Source organism: Pipistrellus hanaki (assembly GCF_964339955.1).
Source record: "Pipistrellus hanaki genome assembly, chromosome: 3".
In the NCBI taxonomy this organism is placed as follows: Eukaryota; Metazoa; Chordata; class Mammalia; order Chiroptera; family Vespertilionidae; genus Pipistrellus; species Pipistrellus hanaki.
In genome coordinates, this window is record NC_140505.1 from 107583715 (window position 1) to 107600653 (window position 16939).

Genomic DNA, 16939 nt, shown 5'->3' on the forward strand with positions numbered 1-16939 from the left:
TTTAATTCTCTCAATGTTCTATGCTCCCTCTCATAATCAACTTTGGCCCATGCTGCTCCCGAAGTCTGGGATGCCCTTCCCTTCTCCCACCCATGTCTAGCTTAAATGACCTGTGCTTTAGGAATTGCTTCTTGATATTCCTGACCCCACAATACATATCCTACTTTTGTCAGCAAGGGTGGGTAGATACTCTCACCTGTGCTCCCACCTACATTTTGTGGTTCGATAGCCTGGCTCCTTGTCTATGGTCTTAAACCCTGTTATATCCCAATAAAGCCTGTCACAAAGGTGGAGCTAAAACGTATTTTTAGAAAAAGGGAGGAAGTCCTGAACAACATGCAAACTGATGCGTGATGCACTCACTGGTGAGTCATAGGTTCCATGACATTGAGATCAACTTGGTTATATCAGTTCTTCAGGGAGATGACAACATGACAGGCTGTCTTCGTAATGAGACTCAGTATTTTCTACTGTCACAGTAGGTGACAGGTTCATTTGCCATCACAGTTTTCTAGACACTGATATTACATAAAATCATTATGGGCACCGTCAGTAAATCTGACTTCAGTAAACTCTTTAATATAAAATGTTGGGGAGTCACTGTACATTTTATCACTAGGATTTAACGGAAGACTCAAATTAGGAGGGAGACTAATATGAACTTCACTTTGGAAACCAGATTAAAAATAATGAAGATTTCATCAGACCATCTGAGAAAAAACGTTATTCACTGATGATAGAAAAATAAAAATAAAAATAAAAAATAAAAAATAAGAGAGGCTTCCATCTTCCTGTAAAATAAATTACCTAACCAAGAACTGAATAAAACCTTCTAAACTCAGTATTGTCAGAAATAAAAGTTGGCTGGTCCAAAGACTAAAAACTATAAAGAATAAAGCTGAAAACTCCTTATTTTATCATATAAGCTCTTATTAGCATCAGAGCATGAAAGAATTCCATGTATTGTTAACAAACAAAAAGTCAGCCTGTTTTTAATGAGACTGCAGCTTTCATTGATAGATAATATGTGCTATATATATCTTGACAAATGTTAAATCAGTATGATGGCTACCTAGAGGTTTGTTGTATTAAACTCTATTATTTGAATTTTTCTGAATAAGTACTAAAGGTCTGCTTATATAAAAAAAAAATATTAGAAACAAAAAAATAAAAATGAAATAAAAAAATAAAATATTAGAAATCAAATCTCATACACACCCTATATAATAAAAGCATAATATGAAAATCAACTGAATGACAGAATGATGGGGGCAGGGCCAGTGAGCTGGCTGTGTCAGGTCAGTCAAGACAAGTGCCAGTGGGCAGAAGGGGATGAGGGGATGGTGATTTGGGGGAGGGGAGTTGGAAGGGTGGGAGTCGGGGTGACCAGTGGCAGAGGTGCAATGATGGAGGCGGGGGGGGGGGGGGGGGGGAGAGGAAGGGAGGGGGAAGAGGACAGGGCCAGCCGCTCACCAGCCAGCACCATCCCCTGATTGGCCTGCCTGATTACCTCATACAGAGGAGCAGTCCTAAGCCATCAGTCGGATATCCCCTGAGGGCTCCTGGACTGCGAGACAGTGCAGCCCAGGCTGAAGGAACCCTTCCCTGAGTGCACAAATTTTTATGCACCAGGGCTCTAGTATTTAATAAAAATATTTCAGAAAATCACATATTTTAGGTACTACTTGTTATTAAAAACACATTCCTCAGCACAATTTGTGATATCATTACATACAATAAACTGCAAATATTTACTATTAACAACCATTAATCTATTAATCTGTTGTAAAAATAATGAACATATCTATCACCTTCCCCAGTTTCCTTATTCCTATGTGTAATCCCTCCATCCTGCCTCTCCCAATTGGTCCTCTATCCTCACAAATACTGATGTATTTTGTTATTATACATTTGTAAATAAATAAATAAACAAACAAACATCACAACAAACAGATTAATTTAGACAATACCTTTATGTTTTTGTAATGGGCTTTACTTTTAGGTTAAGTGCACACTGAGCAATCCAATGGGTCATTTCCAACCTAAGTTGAATAATAAATTGAGATTTTTAAATCTACAACATAAACTTCGGGCTAAACAGAAAATTTGCAGGTATGTTTTGCAATGGTCCTTCAAACAAAATAAGCAAACGACTATAGGCAAGATAGTGTAATTGTTTAAAAAGAAATTTGTGCTGTGGTAGCACAGCCAGGTTGGGTGAGCCTGAGAGGGGGCGGTGAAGGATTAAGAAAAGACAGACAAGAGAAGAAAGCTGGGGCTGGGTGGGATGCTGCCCTCTCTGATGGAGAGGCAGAGCCACTGCCTGCAAGCCAAGCCTTTATTTTATAGCCAGATTCCAAGAGGCAAAGTAAGAGTGTGGTTACAACATTTTCTCGGGTTTCTAATCTACTCAATTACATGCACCTGATCAAGCTTTGTTTACTTGCTGCACCTCCCACAGCCTGTATCACTTAGCCATGTGGGACCACAGGTTCCTACCAGAAGGTCAAGCTTATAACTATAGCCTCTGGCTATAACTGTGGTGGGACTTACGCATGGCTTTGCCATGAGAGGATCGTGCCCTCTCATTAGTCCCAGGCTTGAACCTGTCCAAACGCTGTAGCTACTCTCCACAGAAATTAAACATTTCAGAGTTATAATTCAACATAAAAGTCTGAGCGAACAAAGCATATCAACAAAACTGAATAGCTCCCCTATTCCTCTGCAATGCTGACTAAGCCAAAATGTGCAGCTCGGAACCTTGAAAGGGGCACGTTTCTAGGCGTGTGCTGAGGAGAATGACATCTACCACTGCATTACAATGTGGTAAGCCAAGGGTGGGGAACCTTTTTTTTTGCCAAGGGCATCTGGGTATTTATAACATCATTCAGGGGCCATACAAAATTATCAACTTAAAAATTAGCCTGCTGTATTTGGTCAAACATTTAATTAATTCACCCTTAATGCCTTGGCAGGGCCAGACAAAATGATTTCTTGGGCCTTATGCGGCAGGGGGGGATGTTCCTCACCTCTGTAAGTAACGCCTTGCATTTACTTACAGAGCATCTCTCTTACTCCCTGAGAAGGCTGAAGGAGAGAGCTGAGAGACCAGATCAAAACAAAACAAGAGGAAAACACAGCAGCAGTGAAAATTAATATAATTAAATATTTGTGCTTCACTATCATTTCTAAGACTACAAAAGTCTTAGAGGCCAACGAGAGGGTTCAGATTAGAAACTGTCTCACCTGCAAAAGAACTCCCACAAGTCTAGGTTTTGAATTCTCTGGATTCTTTTAATTCTGTTGCGATCCATTGTTTTCCCAAAGAGACTAGCGACTTCATTATATTCATGTGTTTGATTGTGCAAAGGAACAAGCTGGAATACAGAGTTGAACAGTTTTGTTGAAGTCCTGTTCCATCTCTAGCACAGGACAGTCAGTCAGTTCTGCTCTTACCTGATAGGGCACGTCAGTATTCACATTCTCCCAATGTGGTGGCATGGGGATAGACTCATTTTCACAGATATAACTTTAAATAGCAAAAGACAAAACAAAATATTAGGATCTGATAATAATTACTGTGATTTAGACTTTTCTTCAATGCTGAATTTTCATGTTTGGGATACTGTGATAAATGCATTTAAGTGTAATCCTTGCTTTCTTTATTTTAAAATATTTATTGAATATCTTCTTGTGTACTACCTTTTTAGGTGCTGAATTGAGAACTTTAATGGAAAACATCCAACCTTACACAACATTAAAATTTCAAGAATAGTTGTTTCATTTTGTCTTATTTTTCTGAAATTTTCATAATTTCTTTAAAATGTAAGGAAGATTTTAGCTGAAGCAAATAAATTTCCAAGAAAATGAAAACCTTGATTTAAGCCAAACCGGTTTGGCTCAATGGTAGAGCTTCGGTCTGTGGACTGAAAGGTCCCAGGTTTGATTCCGGTCAGGGGCATGTACATTGATTGTGGGCACATCCCCAGTAGGGGCTGTGCAAGAGGCAGCTGGTCGGTGTTTCTCTCTCATCAATGTTTCTAGCTCTCTATCTCTCTCCCTTGCTCTCTGTAAAAAATCAATAAAAAAAAAGAAAAAAGAAAACCTTGATTTAAAAAAACTCCTTAAGATATTTATTCTGTCTATTATATAAAATCTCAACCCTTCAGCCTTACATTCAATGTCTTTCAAGATCTAACTCAAATCTAAACTTTTCTGTTTATTGCCCACTATTCCTCCTACACAGTTCACATTAACTCAGTTAATATAGTCAGTCAGTACAACTTTTTAAAAACTGTCTACCATGTTTAACCTGTTAACCGGGGAGCTCCCTTTTTAATTACACAATGTATAACGGGTGCATACTCTTTCACTAGGACGTGTCAGTCCATCACGCCCAGTGGACGTAATTTCATATTATTATTTTTTATTTATACTTAAAATAAATGAAATATATTTTTTGTTTATTTATATATAAAGCACAAAGGAAAATACAAAATTACAAACAAATAGAAAAGAATACCAACAAAAAAATGGAAACATCAAATTAAAAAATTATAAATTTTACAAACAATTATAAAGATTACAAAAAATATATACTGTCCGTTTCAGGGTGCAACATATATTTCAAGGACGTATTCATATGTCCTCCTTGTACCAGATATTGTTTACGTTTGACGTATTTACAAGTCCCGCTCGGTTGACAGGTTAAGCCACTGGATGTGAACACAGAAAAAGAGAGCAATCTTGGGGAGCTTAGTGGCAACAGGCTGACACTGACATATTAACCCTCTGTGGTGACTGCAGGTCACTGGAAGAAATAAATTTCAAGCCTATCTTCAGCTTAACTTTTAAAAACTCATTTCAACTTTGAAAAGATCATACAATGACATGACTTAAAAATTAGTAAGTTGCCTTAACCGGTTTGGCTCAGTGGATAGAGCATCGGCCTACAGACTGAAAGGTTCCAGGTTTGATTCCAGTCAAGGTTATGTATCTTGGTTGCAGGCACATCCCCAATGCAGGAGGCAGCTGAATCGGGGTCTCTCTCATCAATGTTTCTAACTTTCTATCCCTCTCTCTTATTCTCTGTAAAAAATCAATAAATTATATATATTTTTAAATTAAGTAGATAGAGAATAGTTTCCCTCCCACTCCAGTCCTTAGACTGTCCAATTCTCACCTCTCGCCCCAACTTCAAGTAATATTGTTTTCAGTCTCTTGGGTATTATTCTAGAACTTCTATAGGTTAACACAAGCCAATCTTTCCCCAAACAGAAATGGTAACTTAAAACATGTGTCTTTTGCAGTTTTTATTTTTAACTTACCACATTCTTAGATATCTTTCTGCATCAGTAGATAGAGAGTACCCTTGTTCCCAGTCCCTACCATAGGGTTTGGCACATGATAGACATTCCAGAAATACTAGTTAAATGCAAAGATGCACAGAATTCCATGGTATGGAAACACCATAATCTATTTAACAAGTCCCCTATTGAAGATCTTCAGTTCTTTCAACTTTTTGCTACTGTTAAGAATGTTACAAAGAACTAGTTCAACCATTTGTCACTGTACATGTCCTCTAGTCAATTTTTAGGATGACATTTTTGAAATGGAATTTCTTAATCAAAGAATATATTCATGATTTTGACAGATGTTGACCAAACCTTTCCTTAAGGTTGTACTCACTGACATTCACACCAGAAAATTGACATATAGAGAATGTCTATTTTCCAATCTTATCAAAAAGGTGTGTTATTAAACTTTTAAATTTTTGTCAATCTAATAGTAAAAAATAGTCTGATGTAATTTGTATTTCTCTTATTATGAGGGAGGTTGTATGAACTGTTCAAATTTTTTGCTCAATTTTTTTAACGGGTTGTTGGTCTTCTACCTAAAGATTCATAGAAGTATTTCATATACTACAGAGATAAACCCTTAGACTGTGATAATGAGTAACAATAGTTTACCCAGTTTTTATGAAGATTTTGTCTTAAGTTTCTTTTAGCTATGGAAAAGTTTTTTGTTTTGTTTTTATGTAGCCCATAGCCTTAGTTAACTGTTAATTATTTTCCAATGGAAAATATATACTATTCACCTTGCATGTAATATTTCCTGTAATAAATAAACATTTCTATATCAGCACATTCTCACCACTCCTTCTGTAGCCCACCTAACTGTTCTTCATCTTTTAATATCTTATTAGCCTCCACTCTGGTGCACTGTCTCCCTCTCCTGTCTCTTTCCTATGGTGTGTGCATCTGTGAGAGAACAAAGCGCTGGACCCCCTCATGTGCTTCTCCTCACAAAACATACCAGATACAATAATGTGCAATTTTACAATATCATTTCCCATTATTATGTCTCATTTTTCTCCCAGATTACATACTCTTTGAAGATAAGTAATTCCTATACTTAAGAATGATATGACATAGTTTATAAGAAAATAGTTTTCTCTACATTCCACGGAAATACTGGAACATTCATTACTTAAATAACGTTTAAATCATGATGCTAAAATGTAAGCCAAGCCGAAACCGGTTTGGCTCAGTGGTAGAGCGTCGGTTTGCGGACTGAAGGGTCCCAGGTTCGATTCCGGTCAAGGGCATGTACATTGGTTGCGGGCACATCCCCAGTGGGGGTGTGCAGGAGGCAGCTGGTTGGTGTTTCTCTCTCATCGATGTTTCTAGCTCTCTATCTCTCTCCCTTCCTCTCTGTAAAAAATCAATAAAATATATTTAAAAAAAAATGTAAGCCAAAATCTCATAAAACAAACTAATAGAAACTTAAAATTTTTTATTCTTTACTCTAATCCTTTCAAAATATCTCCTTGGAAGGAGCAAATGGGTATCCCTTAAAATTCATATGCTAGCTCTTTTCTTTTTTTTCTGTTTCATTATAAATTCTTTGAACAGCAAGAATTTCAATACTTGCTGGAGAAATTGTTCTAGAAAATAGGAGGCAAAGTGTAAGGTTTTTCCCCTTCGATTTCATTAGATAAAATGGAATATTTTATCTAAAATATTTTTCTCTTCTGGTATTTATTCCTCTTTTCAGGCTCTATAAATCCAGAGACAGAAAAAGAAAACTCGCAATGGGCACAAGTAGCAGCACTCCTGTCCCTGCCCTCCCACCTTCCCAGGTCTCCTTTAGTCACTGCAGCTCTGAAATTACTTCCAGGAGTGGCCCAGTGGAGAAGAGCCGTAATTACTTGGCATTTATAGCCCAATTAACTGGGTAGTTCTGTGAGGAAAGGAAACAATGGCATAAAATAATAATATTGCTATTTCATCAAGTAAGGTGCAATTCAGTACTGAAAGGATCAATATTAAGATCGTTAAGTGACCTACCAACCATTTTCAGTCTATTTCTTCCTCTATCAAATATTAATAAAGAGAAGAGAGAGGAAAAGCCCAATGTTTCTACCCCTATTCTCGTTACCGTACCTGAAAGCACTGATAGAAAAGGGGGCTCTTTTTATTAGGCGCTGTTTTCCAGTAGTGAGATTCACTTGCTTCATTTCTGTATACAAAGACAAAGATGTCAGATTAGTCATGGGAATATACTGTATTATAAATTGTCACTAAGGTGGATAGCCACCCTACACGAATCACAGAGCTTTGGGAGTCACTGACAAACAGAGCATTAAAAATACATATCTATCTATCTATCTATCTATCTATCTATCTATCTATCTATCATGCCATAAACGTGCTATTCGGGGAGGACAGCTTCATTGCTTGATCCATTCTCAGACAAAAGAATGCTAACATCATATGCTGCTCAGTAGGCAGCATCTATTCCTTTCTATACAATAATTGGGTTAAAGTGACATTAAACTAGAAGAGTTCTAAACTTAGAAAAATTAAGAGTACTAGAAAGAGAAAGAAATTATAATACTGAATATTCTAGAAATGCTTATTAAGTGGAAACTATGTGTTGATTTATCAAAAATATTTGGAAATGATTTTAAAAAATACATTACCATTATAAAATATGTACAATTCACAGAATTTCAAACATCTGTACATTGCTTGCCTTCTCTTTAAATTGTATACCTAAACCAAAACATAGAAAACCTAGCTAGACTCAATACATACTAGCAATGAAGGACTAATTAATTAAAGGTATTTTCTTCTTTCATCTATGCCTCAACAGTGGCAGTACTTACCAAGTCCATTTCTACATTCCCACAAATATGTGAATGTGAGATTCTAGTCCAGAGTTATCTAATTGGCATTATTCCATTACAAAATAAAGGGATTCACCCGTCAGGCAAATGTTGTATAAAGTATGTTCTGCCCTGTCTGTATTCTCCTAGAATCTTACACATTGGCATTGCCACTGTGCGGGGAAAAGCAAGAGCTCAGCTCACACAGTGGAAACTGTGTTGTCTTCCTTTGAGTTCACTTTTCACCATTTTTAAAAGAGAACCTGAATTAGCTTGTGGCAGAAAGGGACTAATTTTGCAAATGCTATATATGAACTACTATCAGCAATACTTCAGAAACAGTGTCATTATATTGAGGGTTAGGGAACTTGAGTTATTACATGTGACTCCTAGATGATTTAAAAAAAGTTTTAATAAACTGCACTGTCTGAGAGAAAATTTCCCCAAAAATACAGTTTACTAAAAAATATTCTTCCAGAAACATGTAGCTTGCTTAATTATCTGCTTCGACAAACCTCATCTCCTACACGAGTCTGTGCATACCGTTATGTCTCAGTATGGCTTCAGAACTGGTCCCTGTACACCAACTAAAATGCCTACCAGACACCTTTTGTCTAGACTGCAGGAGAAAGATAAATGTCAGGGTCCTTTAAAGGCAGACGGCCTATTTATCCAATATCAAGTTGCTCTCGCTGGTTTGGCTCAGTGGATAGAGCATTGGCCTGCAGACTGAAGGGTCCCGGGTTTGATTCCATTTCAGAACACATGCTCGGGTTGTGGGCTTGATCCCAACTAGGAGGCATGCAAGGAGGCAGCCGATACCTGGTTCTCTCATCATTGATGTTTCTCTCTCTCTCTCCCTACCTCTCCCTTCCTCTCTGAAATCAATAAAAATATTTTTTTAAAGTTATGGTGAGTCAAGAATAAGAATCTAATGCTTTTAACTCTTGATTAAAAAAAGCTTTGGGAGATAATAATCATTAGAGATTTGTTTGCATCAACCTCTTACTGGACAACCCCCTGTACCCTTTCTGGGCCTTGGCTCATCCAAGGAAATCTAAGGCTTCAGCCCCCCACCCTAAAGAAACACACCACTAATTGTCATAAAGACACTACTCACAAAAACTGAGAAGAACAGTGAGAGGGTGGAGCTGTGAAGTAACCAAAATGCACTTTTATTAAGGAAGCTTCTGCAACCAGGTCCTGTTTGCTTCTAAGCAGCAAAGAACTGGGACTATAGCAGTTTGAAAGTGAAGGGACTGAACATAACGGGTTTTTTAAGGGGGAGTACCTCAAATCATGCCCATAAATCAGGAGTGAAATCCCAAGCGCAGCTGATTTCCAGATTAGCTGGTTAGTCTGTGAAAGAGCCCATGAAATCAGAAAAGGGCAGAAGGCAATGTCCGCTAAAGAAATAGTTTTCCCGCAAAGACACCGAGAGGTGGGTCATTCATCTGATCTTCAGTCTTAAAACGATCACAAACTTTGTCACTTCACCTCTCAGAGTGGTCTTTAAAATAAAAAGGTCCGTCTCTATTTCAAAAGACTGATTGGATCATGAGGGAAACAATAGCTTAGTGTTTGTGTTCCTGAGAAGAGAAGCATTACATTAGTCTCTAGAAGCATAAAAATACTCCTTTATAAAAAAGACAGGGTTGCTTAAGAAGATTTTAAATCTTGAATTGTTATAGAGGTACTTGTATGTATTACAAAAAGGATTTACTTCACTGTTTACAAATGTATCAAACTGATCCTTGATACATCTTCAGAACCGTAGATTTTACCACATCCGTATTCTAAAACTACGCAACTTTAAGAAAAAAAGCAACATACCTGCAAAGTCTATCTTGTAGCTGAATTTGGAAGTAGTAAAAGAAATGGAGCCACAAGGATTTGTTTTGAAGCTTTGTTCGATATCTTCACTGCTAACTGAACACTGAATGTTGGTATCCGGCTTTAAGACAAACCAGAAAGTTTCAATTATAGCTGTTCACCTTAATGGCTTGGCCACAGACGTGGTACTGTGGTCACAGAGACAGAGAATGGTGAAACAAGGGAAACTTAACTAATCACCGGTTCTAGGCCCCTAAACACCGGGAAAAATCACATCTAAGCCAGGATGTTAAAAATAGTTTAAGGATTTCCAGCAAAGAAACTTAAGAAACTGGGTAAGCCTTATCCAAAATAATTACGATTTTCACAAATTATGACAATAATTATACTTCCTAAGTGGCTCAAAAATTAAATCTTCTTTAAATGGCTTTGCAAGTTTAAAAAGACCACAAGCTTTAATCACTATCTTAACCATTTAACTAGCTGTGTGCTTCTGGACAAAAATACATTAACTTTCTGAGCTTCACTTTGCCTGTAAGACTGAGTGTTAACCTCTGCTTCTGAGTTGTTATGAGGATAAAGGAGAAAACATAGGTACAACACCTAACATAATACTTGGTGTACAGAAGTTGTTTAATATGGGCTGTTCTCTTTCCTTCTCTTTGTCCACCAAATAAACCTGGAGTTGCTCATACGTACTGATATCATGCAACTCTTAATAACAACTGCCTTCAGTAAACACACACTGTTTCTTCTAAATAAATTGTGTGAAAACCTGGGGAAAAGAAAAGGAAAAGAACTAGAAGAATTTCTAATTCTTCTTTCAGTTAAGCTATCAGATATCCTTAGAGTTTTATTTCTTTCAGGTTTGCTTATACCCATCTTCTCCATCAGCAAGAGGATGCTAAGTGAATCTAAATCCATTCTGCTACATCCAAGGAAAGAGATACCTGAAACATGTGCCACTTTCCACATTCTGCCAAGTAAAACCAGCCCCACTGGGTATCCGATGTGTCCATCTCGTCCATCTCACCACCTGCTGTTTTGGGTAGGAATTCTTCGGCTTTATGAAACATCTCCTGAAAAGGCAGAAAGAGGTAGAGAAAGAAATATTTTTTTCTAATAACCAACATACTTTTTGCATGTCATTTTTCTTCTTACAAATAACTATATTCCAAGTGTCTTTCCCCCAGTGACACTTCAAAAGTAGTATTCTATGCTGTATATTAGCTCTGAAGATGAACATTTTAAAATATTGAATATCACTTAGGTAGGATATATCAATGCCCATTCAACCAGTTAAGTAAGCTGTATCAAATCTATTAGCATTCCAGAGCCAGTGTAGTGTCAAAAAATTTGTTTGATCATACATTTTTTTATGTATTTGGTCAAAAGGATGCATGGTATCACAACTAATTGAGACCAAATACATCTGATTTTTGTTTTAAACACTAATTATTTCATTTAATGGCATGGAAAGATGCTTATAATATACTAGAGGCCCTGTGCACAAAATTTGTGCACGGAGTGGTGTGTCCCTCAGCCCAGCCATCACCCTCTCCAATCTGGGACCCCTCAAGGGATGTCTGACTGCTTGTTTAGGCCCGATCTAGGTAGGTCGGGCCTAAATGGGCAGTCAGATATCCCTCTCACAATCCAGGATTGCTGGCTCCCAATTGCTCGCATGCCTGCCTTCCTGATTGCCCCTAGCTGCTTCTGCCTGCCAGCCTGATTACCCCCTAACTACTCCCATGCCAGCCTGTTCCCCTGCCAGCCTGTTTGCCCCCAACTTCCCTCCTCTGCTGGCCTGGTCATCCCTAACTGCCCTCCCCTGCAGACTTGATTTCCCCCAACTGCCTTCCCTTGAGGCCTGGTCCCTCCCAATTATCCTCCCCTGCTAGCCTGATCACCCACAACTGCCCTCCCTTGCAGACCTGGTCACTCCCAACTTCCTTCCCCTGCTGGCCATCTTGTGTCCATATGGGGGCAGTCATCTTATGTGTTGGAGTGATGGTCAATTTGCTATTATTCTTTTATTAGATAGGATTAGATAGGATAGAGGCCTGGTGCATGGATGGGGCCAGCTGGTTTGCCTTGAAGGGTATCCCAGATCAGGATGATGGTTCCCTTGGGGTTTGGGGCAGCCTGGGCAAGGGGCCTGTGGTAGTTTTCAGACTGGCCACACTCACCTCCCCCCTACCCAGCGACCCAAGTGGAGGCCCTGGTATCTTAGATTTATTTATCTTTTATAATTGAAACTTTGTAGCCTTCCGTGGAGCTAAGCCTCCTGCTCGCTCCGTGGCCACAACCATTTTTGTTGGGATTTATTCATCTTCTATAATTGAAGCTTTGTAGCCTTAAACAGAGGCCAAAGGAAACTTGGCTTCTTCTGTCACCGGGGACAACTCAAGCCTCCTGCTCTCGTCAGCTCTGTGGCTGCCACCATTTTTGTTGGGATTTATTTATCTTCTATAATTGAAACTTTGTAGCCTTAAGCAGAGGCCAAGGGAGGCCAGGCAGGCAGAAAAATTGGCTTCCTCCATTGGTGGGGAAACCCAAGCCTCTTGCTTTCTCTGTGGCCACAGCCATCTTGGTTGGATTAATTTGCATACTCGCTCCGATTGGCTGGTGGGTATGGCTTGTGGGTGTAGCGGAGGTATGGTAAATTTGCCTATTACTCTTTTATTAGGATAGTTTTCAGTACAAAGAAGGTTACAATAAATATAAATAGTATAATCCAATGGAACTTCCATTTGATCCACTAATCCCACATCTAGTATTATATCCCAGGAAATCATAAACACCAATCAGAAAGGATATATGCACCCTTTTGTTCATAGAAGCACAATTTACATTAGCTATGACTTGGAACAGACTAAGTAGGTAACCATCAGCAGATGAGTGGATTAAAAAACTATGGTACATCTACACAATGGAATACTACGCTGCTATATAAAAGAAGGAATTCTTACCATTTGCAACAGCATGAATAGAAGTGGAGAGCATTATGCTAAGCTAAATAAGCCAGTCAGAGAAAGATAAATATCACATGATCTCATCATTTATGGAATATAATGAACAACATAAACTGAAGCACCAAAATAGAACCAGAGTCACAGAAGCATTGAACAGACTGTCCAACATATGAGGGAAGGCAGGGGGGTTTGGGAGTAAGAGATCAACCAAAGGATTTGTATGCATGCATATGAACATAACTAATGGACACAGACAGTAGGGGAGTGAGGGCATGTGCTGGGGGTTGGGAGTGGCCAGGGAAAGGTCAATGGGGAAAAAAGGAGTCTTATGTAATACTTTAAATAATAAATAATTTTTTAAAAATAGTATAATCCAATTTTAATAAAAAATACATCTATATTTACCCACATGAGTGTATACATATGTGTATGTACATGTATGTATATGTATATATACACATACATACAAAGTCTGGATGGATATACAAAAATTTATGTTAGTTTTTTCTGAGTGTTAAGATAATACTACTAATAATAATAAGCCTTATATGGTAGCTCTTACTACTTGGCAAGCACTGTTCTAAGTACTGTACAGATAATAACTCCTTTAGGCCTCACAACAATCCTGTAAGATAGGTACTATTATCCCAAATTTATAAATGAGAAAACTGAAGCACAGAGAGGTCATACAAAAAGGAAGCCAGGTTTCAAACCCAGGCAGTCTTGATCCAAGGTCTTAACCACCATGACAAACTGCCTTACACTTAATTATCAATGATTTTATAACCTTAACTATATCTACTAACTCATATACACATTATCTTTGAAAAGTTTTCAACAATCTTGAGTGGAGGTTGTGAAAAAGAGAAAGTCATCAGAAAAGGGGCAAAGAAATTAGTCAAAAATGATAAAACTTTATCTGGAATGTTGCTTTCTGTCCTCATTTTTTAAAAGGATTTTTTAAATGTATTCAATTTATATATATGAAAACATGCTTCACAAAATAATCCTAAAGACTTTTTTGACCATCATTTCCATACTTCCATTCCTGACACCTTCTCACCTTCCTTCTCCAGGGTTAAGCAATGCTATCAACTTACTATTTATCTTTCAGATCTCTCCCCACCTCCTTCTCTCTCTGTTTTTCCCTCCTTCCATCCCTCCCTCCGTATGTATGTATGAGATCATATGCATACATAAAAACATATATAATTATTTATTTTAAAATGTTTATTTCTTATATATTTATTTATTTATTTTTACAAAGAATATGTACTACTGGAGTAATTTTGAAAATACTTGTTTTTAATATCATTATTTTAAATGTCCATCCTGTTTCCAGTAGCTGTGTAATCTAGGATTAGATTCCGTTACCTCCTCTAGGCCACAGTTTCTTCTTCACAAAATGGAGATTAAAGGGTTCTTACCCACTGAGTTGTTAGAAAGTAATGAGACAATGCCTTAAAGTACCAGGTACAGTAGCTGAACTCTATGAAGGGGACTTGTTATTTTTTATTCATGTTTTTCTTAATATATTTTATTTATTTTTTACAGAGAGAAAGAGAGAAGAATAGGTAGAAACATCGATGAGAGAGAAACATCGATCAGTTGCCTCCTGCACACCTCCAATTGGGAATGTGCCTGCAACCAAGGTATATGCCCTTGACCAGAATCGAACCTGGGACCCTTCAGTACACGCTGACACTCTATCCACTGAGCCAAACCGGTTATGGCTATTCATGTTTTTTAATCTCTCTCCAAAGAATGCTTTATACTTATTTTCTGGATTTTTCCTACGTGTTTTAATGTTGATTGGCTCCTAAGAAATGAAAAATAGCTCTGGCCACTGTGGCTCAGTTGCATGTCATCCCATGCACTGAGAGTCGCTGGTTTGACTCCTGGTCAGGGTACTATGCCTGGTTTTTGGCTCAATCCCAGGTATGGGGTGTGCAGGAGGCAGCCTATCGATATTTCTTTCTCTCATCAGTGTTTTTCTCTTTCTCCATTTTCCTTCCTCTCTCTCTAAAATCAATAATAAAAATAACATGTTAAAAAAAAAATAGGACACCTTAGGATCAAGAGCTCATTTGTGGAATATAATGAACAACATAAACTGATGAACAAAAATAGATCCAGAGACAGAGAAGCATCAGACAGACTGTAAAACTTCAGAGGGGAGTTAAGGGAGGGAGAAGAGGTAAGAGATCAACTAAAGGACTTGTATGTATACATATAAGCATAACCAATGGACACAGACACTAGGAGGGTGAGGGCATGTGCTGGGGGTAAGGGTGGCTGGGGAGAGGTCAATGGGGGAAAAGGGAGATATATGTAATACTACTAGTGGCCCAGTGCACGAAATTCGAGCACATTAAAAGGGATTAGAGGAAATATTTTAATATTGCTATTTGCCCTTTCTCTATAATGGAAGTGTCATAGATGAAAGAAAATTAATAAAATGTATATGAAAATCTTCCTCCTGTCAGAGTCTGGGGTGCACCGTGAGACCCAGAGTCAAGTCCCCACCCACCCGCACATTTCTCCAAATCGTGCGAGACCCAGACCCGGCTGGTCCACCCCCACTGGGCGAGATCCAGACGTGGCAAGCCCCACCCCTGTCAAGCACAGCCTCAGGTCCCCCTCCCCAGCCTGGTGCCATGCAGCCTCAGGTCCCTACTCATTGCTCGTTATGGGAACCTTGCCTTTGCTGTGGGTGCAGCCATCTTATGACAGCATGAGGGTAAATTTGCATATTAACTATTATATAGAATATGTAATACTTTAAATAATAAAGAATTTCTTAAATAAAAGAAAAGCAAGCCCTAGCTGGTTAGGCTCAATGGATAGAGCATTGGCTTGAGGACTGAAGGGTCCCAAGTTCAATTCCGGCCAAGGACATATGCTTGGGGTTGCGGGCTCGATCCCCAGTAGGAGGTGTGCAAGCGGCAGTCGATCAATAATTCTCTCTGACCATTGATGTTTCTAACTCTCTCCCTCTCTCTCCCTCTCTAAAATCAATAAAAATATATTTTAAAAAAAGAAAAACAAATTTGGAGGGTTTATACTTGCTGATTTCAAAGCTTAATTCAAAGTTACAGTAAACAAAAGGTGGAGTAGAATGAAAACAGACATATAGATCAATGAAACAAAACTGACAGTCCTGAAATAAACCCTTTTATCTATTGTCAATTGATTTTCAACAAAGGTGCCAAGACAGCCAAAACTGGTTTGGCTCAGTGGATAGAGCGTTGGCTTGTGGACTGAAAGGTCCCAGGTTTAATTCCGGTCAAGGGCATGTACCTTGGTTGTGGGCACATCCCCAGTAGGGGGTGTGCAGCAGGCAGCTGATCGATGTTTCTAACTTTCTATCCCTCTCTCTTCCTCTCTGTAAAAAAATCAATAATATATATATATATATTTTTTTTTAAAGTGCCAAGACAATACAATGGAGGAAGAAAAGTGTTTTTGACAAATAGTTTTGAGACAACTTAATATCCCCAGGCAAAAGAATGAAGACGGACCCTGCCTCATATCACACACAGAAATAATAAGGCAGTGGTTTCTTAGACCTGACACCAAAGAACAAGCCACCAAAGAAAAAAAATACACAAATTGTACTACATCAAAATTAAAATGTTTTTGTACTACAAAAGATACCATCAAGAAAATGAAAAGATAATTCAAAAACTAAGAGAATTGCTAATAACATATATGACAAAGACTTGTATTCAGAATATATAAAGAACATTTACAACTCAATTAAAAAATAGGTGAATAATCCTGGCCATGTGGCTCAGTTGGTTGGAAAGTCATCCCGTACCCAAAGGTTGCAGTTTGATTCCTGGTCAGGGCACATAAGTAGGTTTCAGGTTCCATCCGAGTCAGGCCATGCATGGGAGGCAACTAATCAATGTTTCTCTCTCTCTCCCCCTTCCTCTCTCTCTATAAAGCAATAAAAACA

At 38.3% G+C, this 16939-nt stretch overlaps 1 protein-coding gene across 4 annotated transcripts in view; it reads right to left on the reverse strand.

The window, feature by feature from the left end:
• The window catches only part of PARP11 (poly(ADP-ribose) polymerase family member 11), a 52283-nt gene that overhangs the window by 11432 nt on the left and 23912 nt on the right, over positions 1-16939 (reverse strand). For 3 of the 4 annotated variants that reach the window (XM_084880350.1, XM_084880347.1, XM_084880348.1), the window contains 5 exons: positions 10954-11082; positions 10004-10124; positions 7446-7521; positions 3457-3529; positions 3247-3377 (listed from right to left, as the gene is read on the reverse strand). In XM_084880350.1, the coding sequence (XP_084736476.1) occupies positions 3247-3377; positions 3457-3529; positions 7446-7521; positions 10004-10124; positions 10954-11082 (530 nt within the window). The remainder of the gene's footprint in view (positions 1-3246; positions 3378-3456; positions 3530-7445; positions 7522-10003; positions 10125-10953; positions 11083-16939) is intronic. The other variant, XM_084880349.1, reaches the window with a different exon arrangement.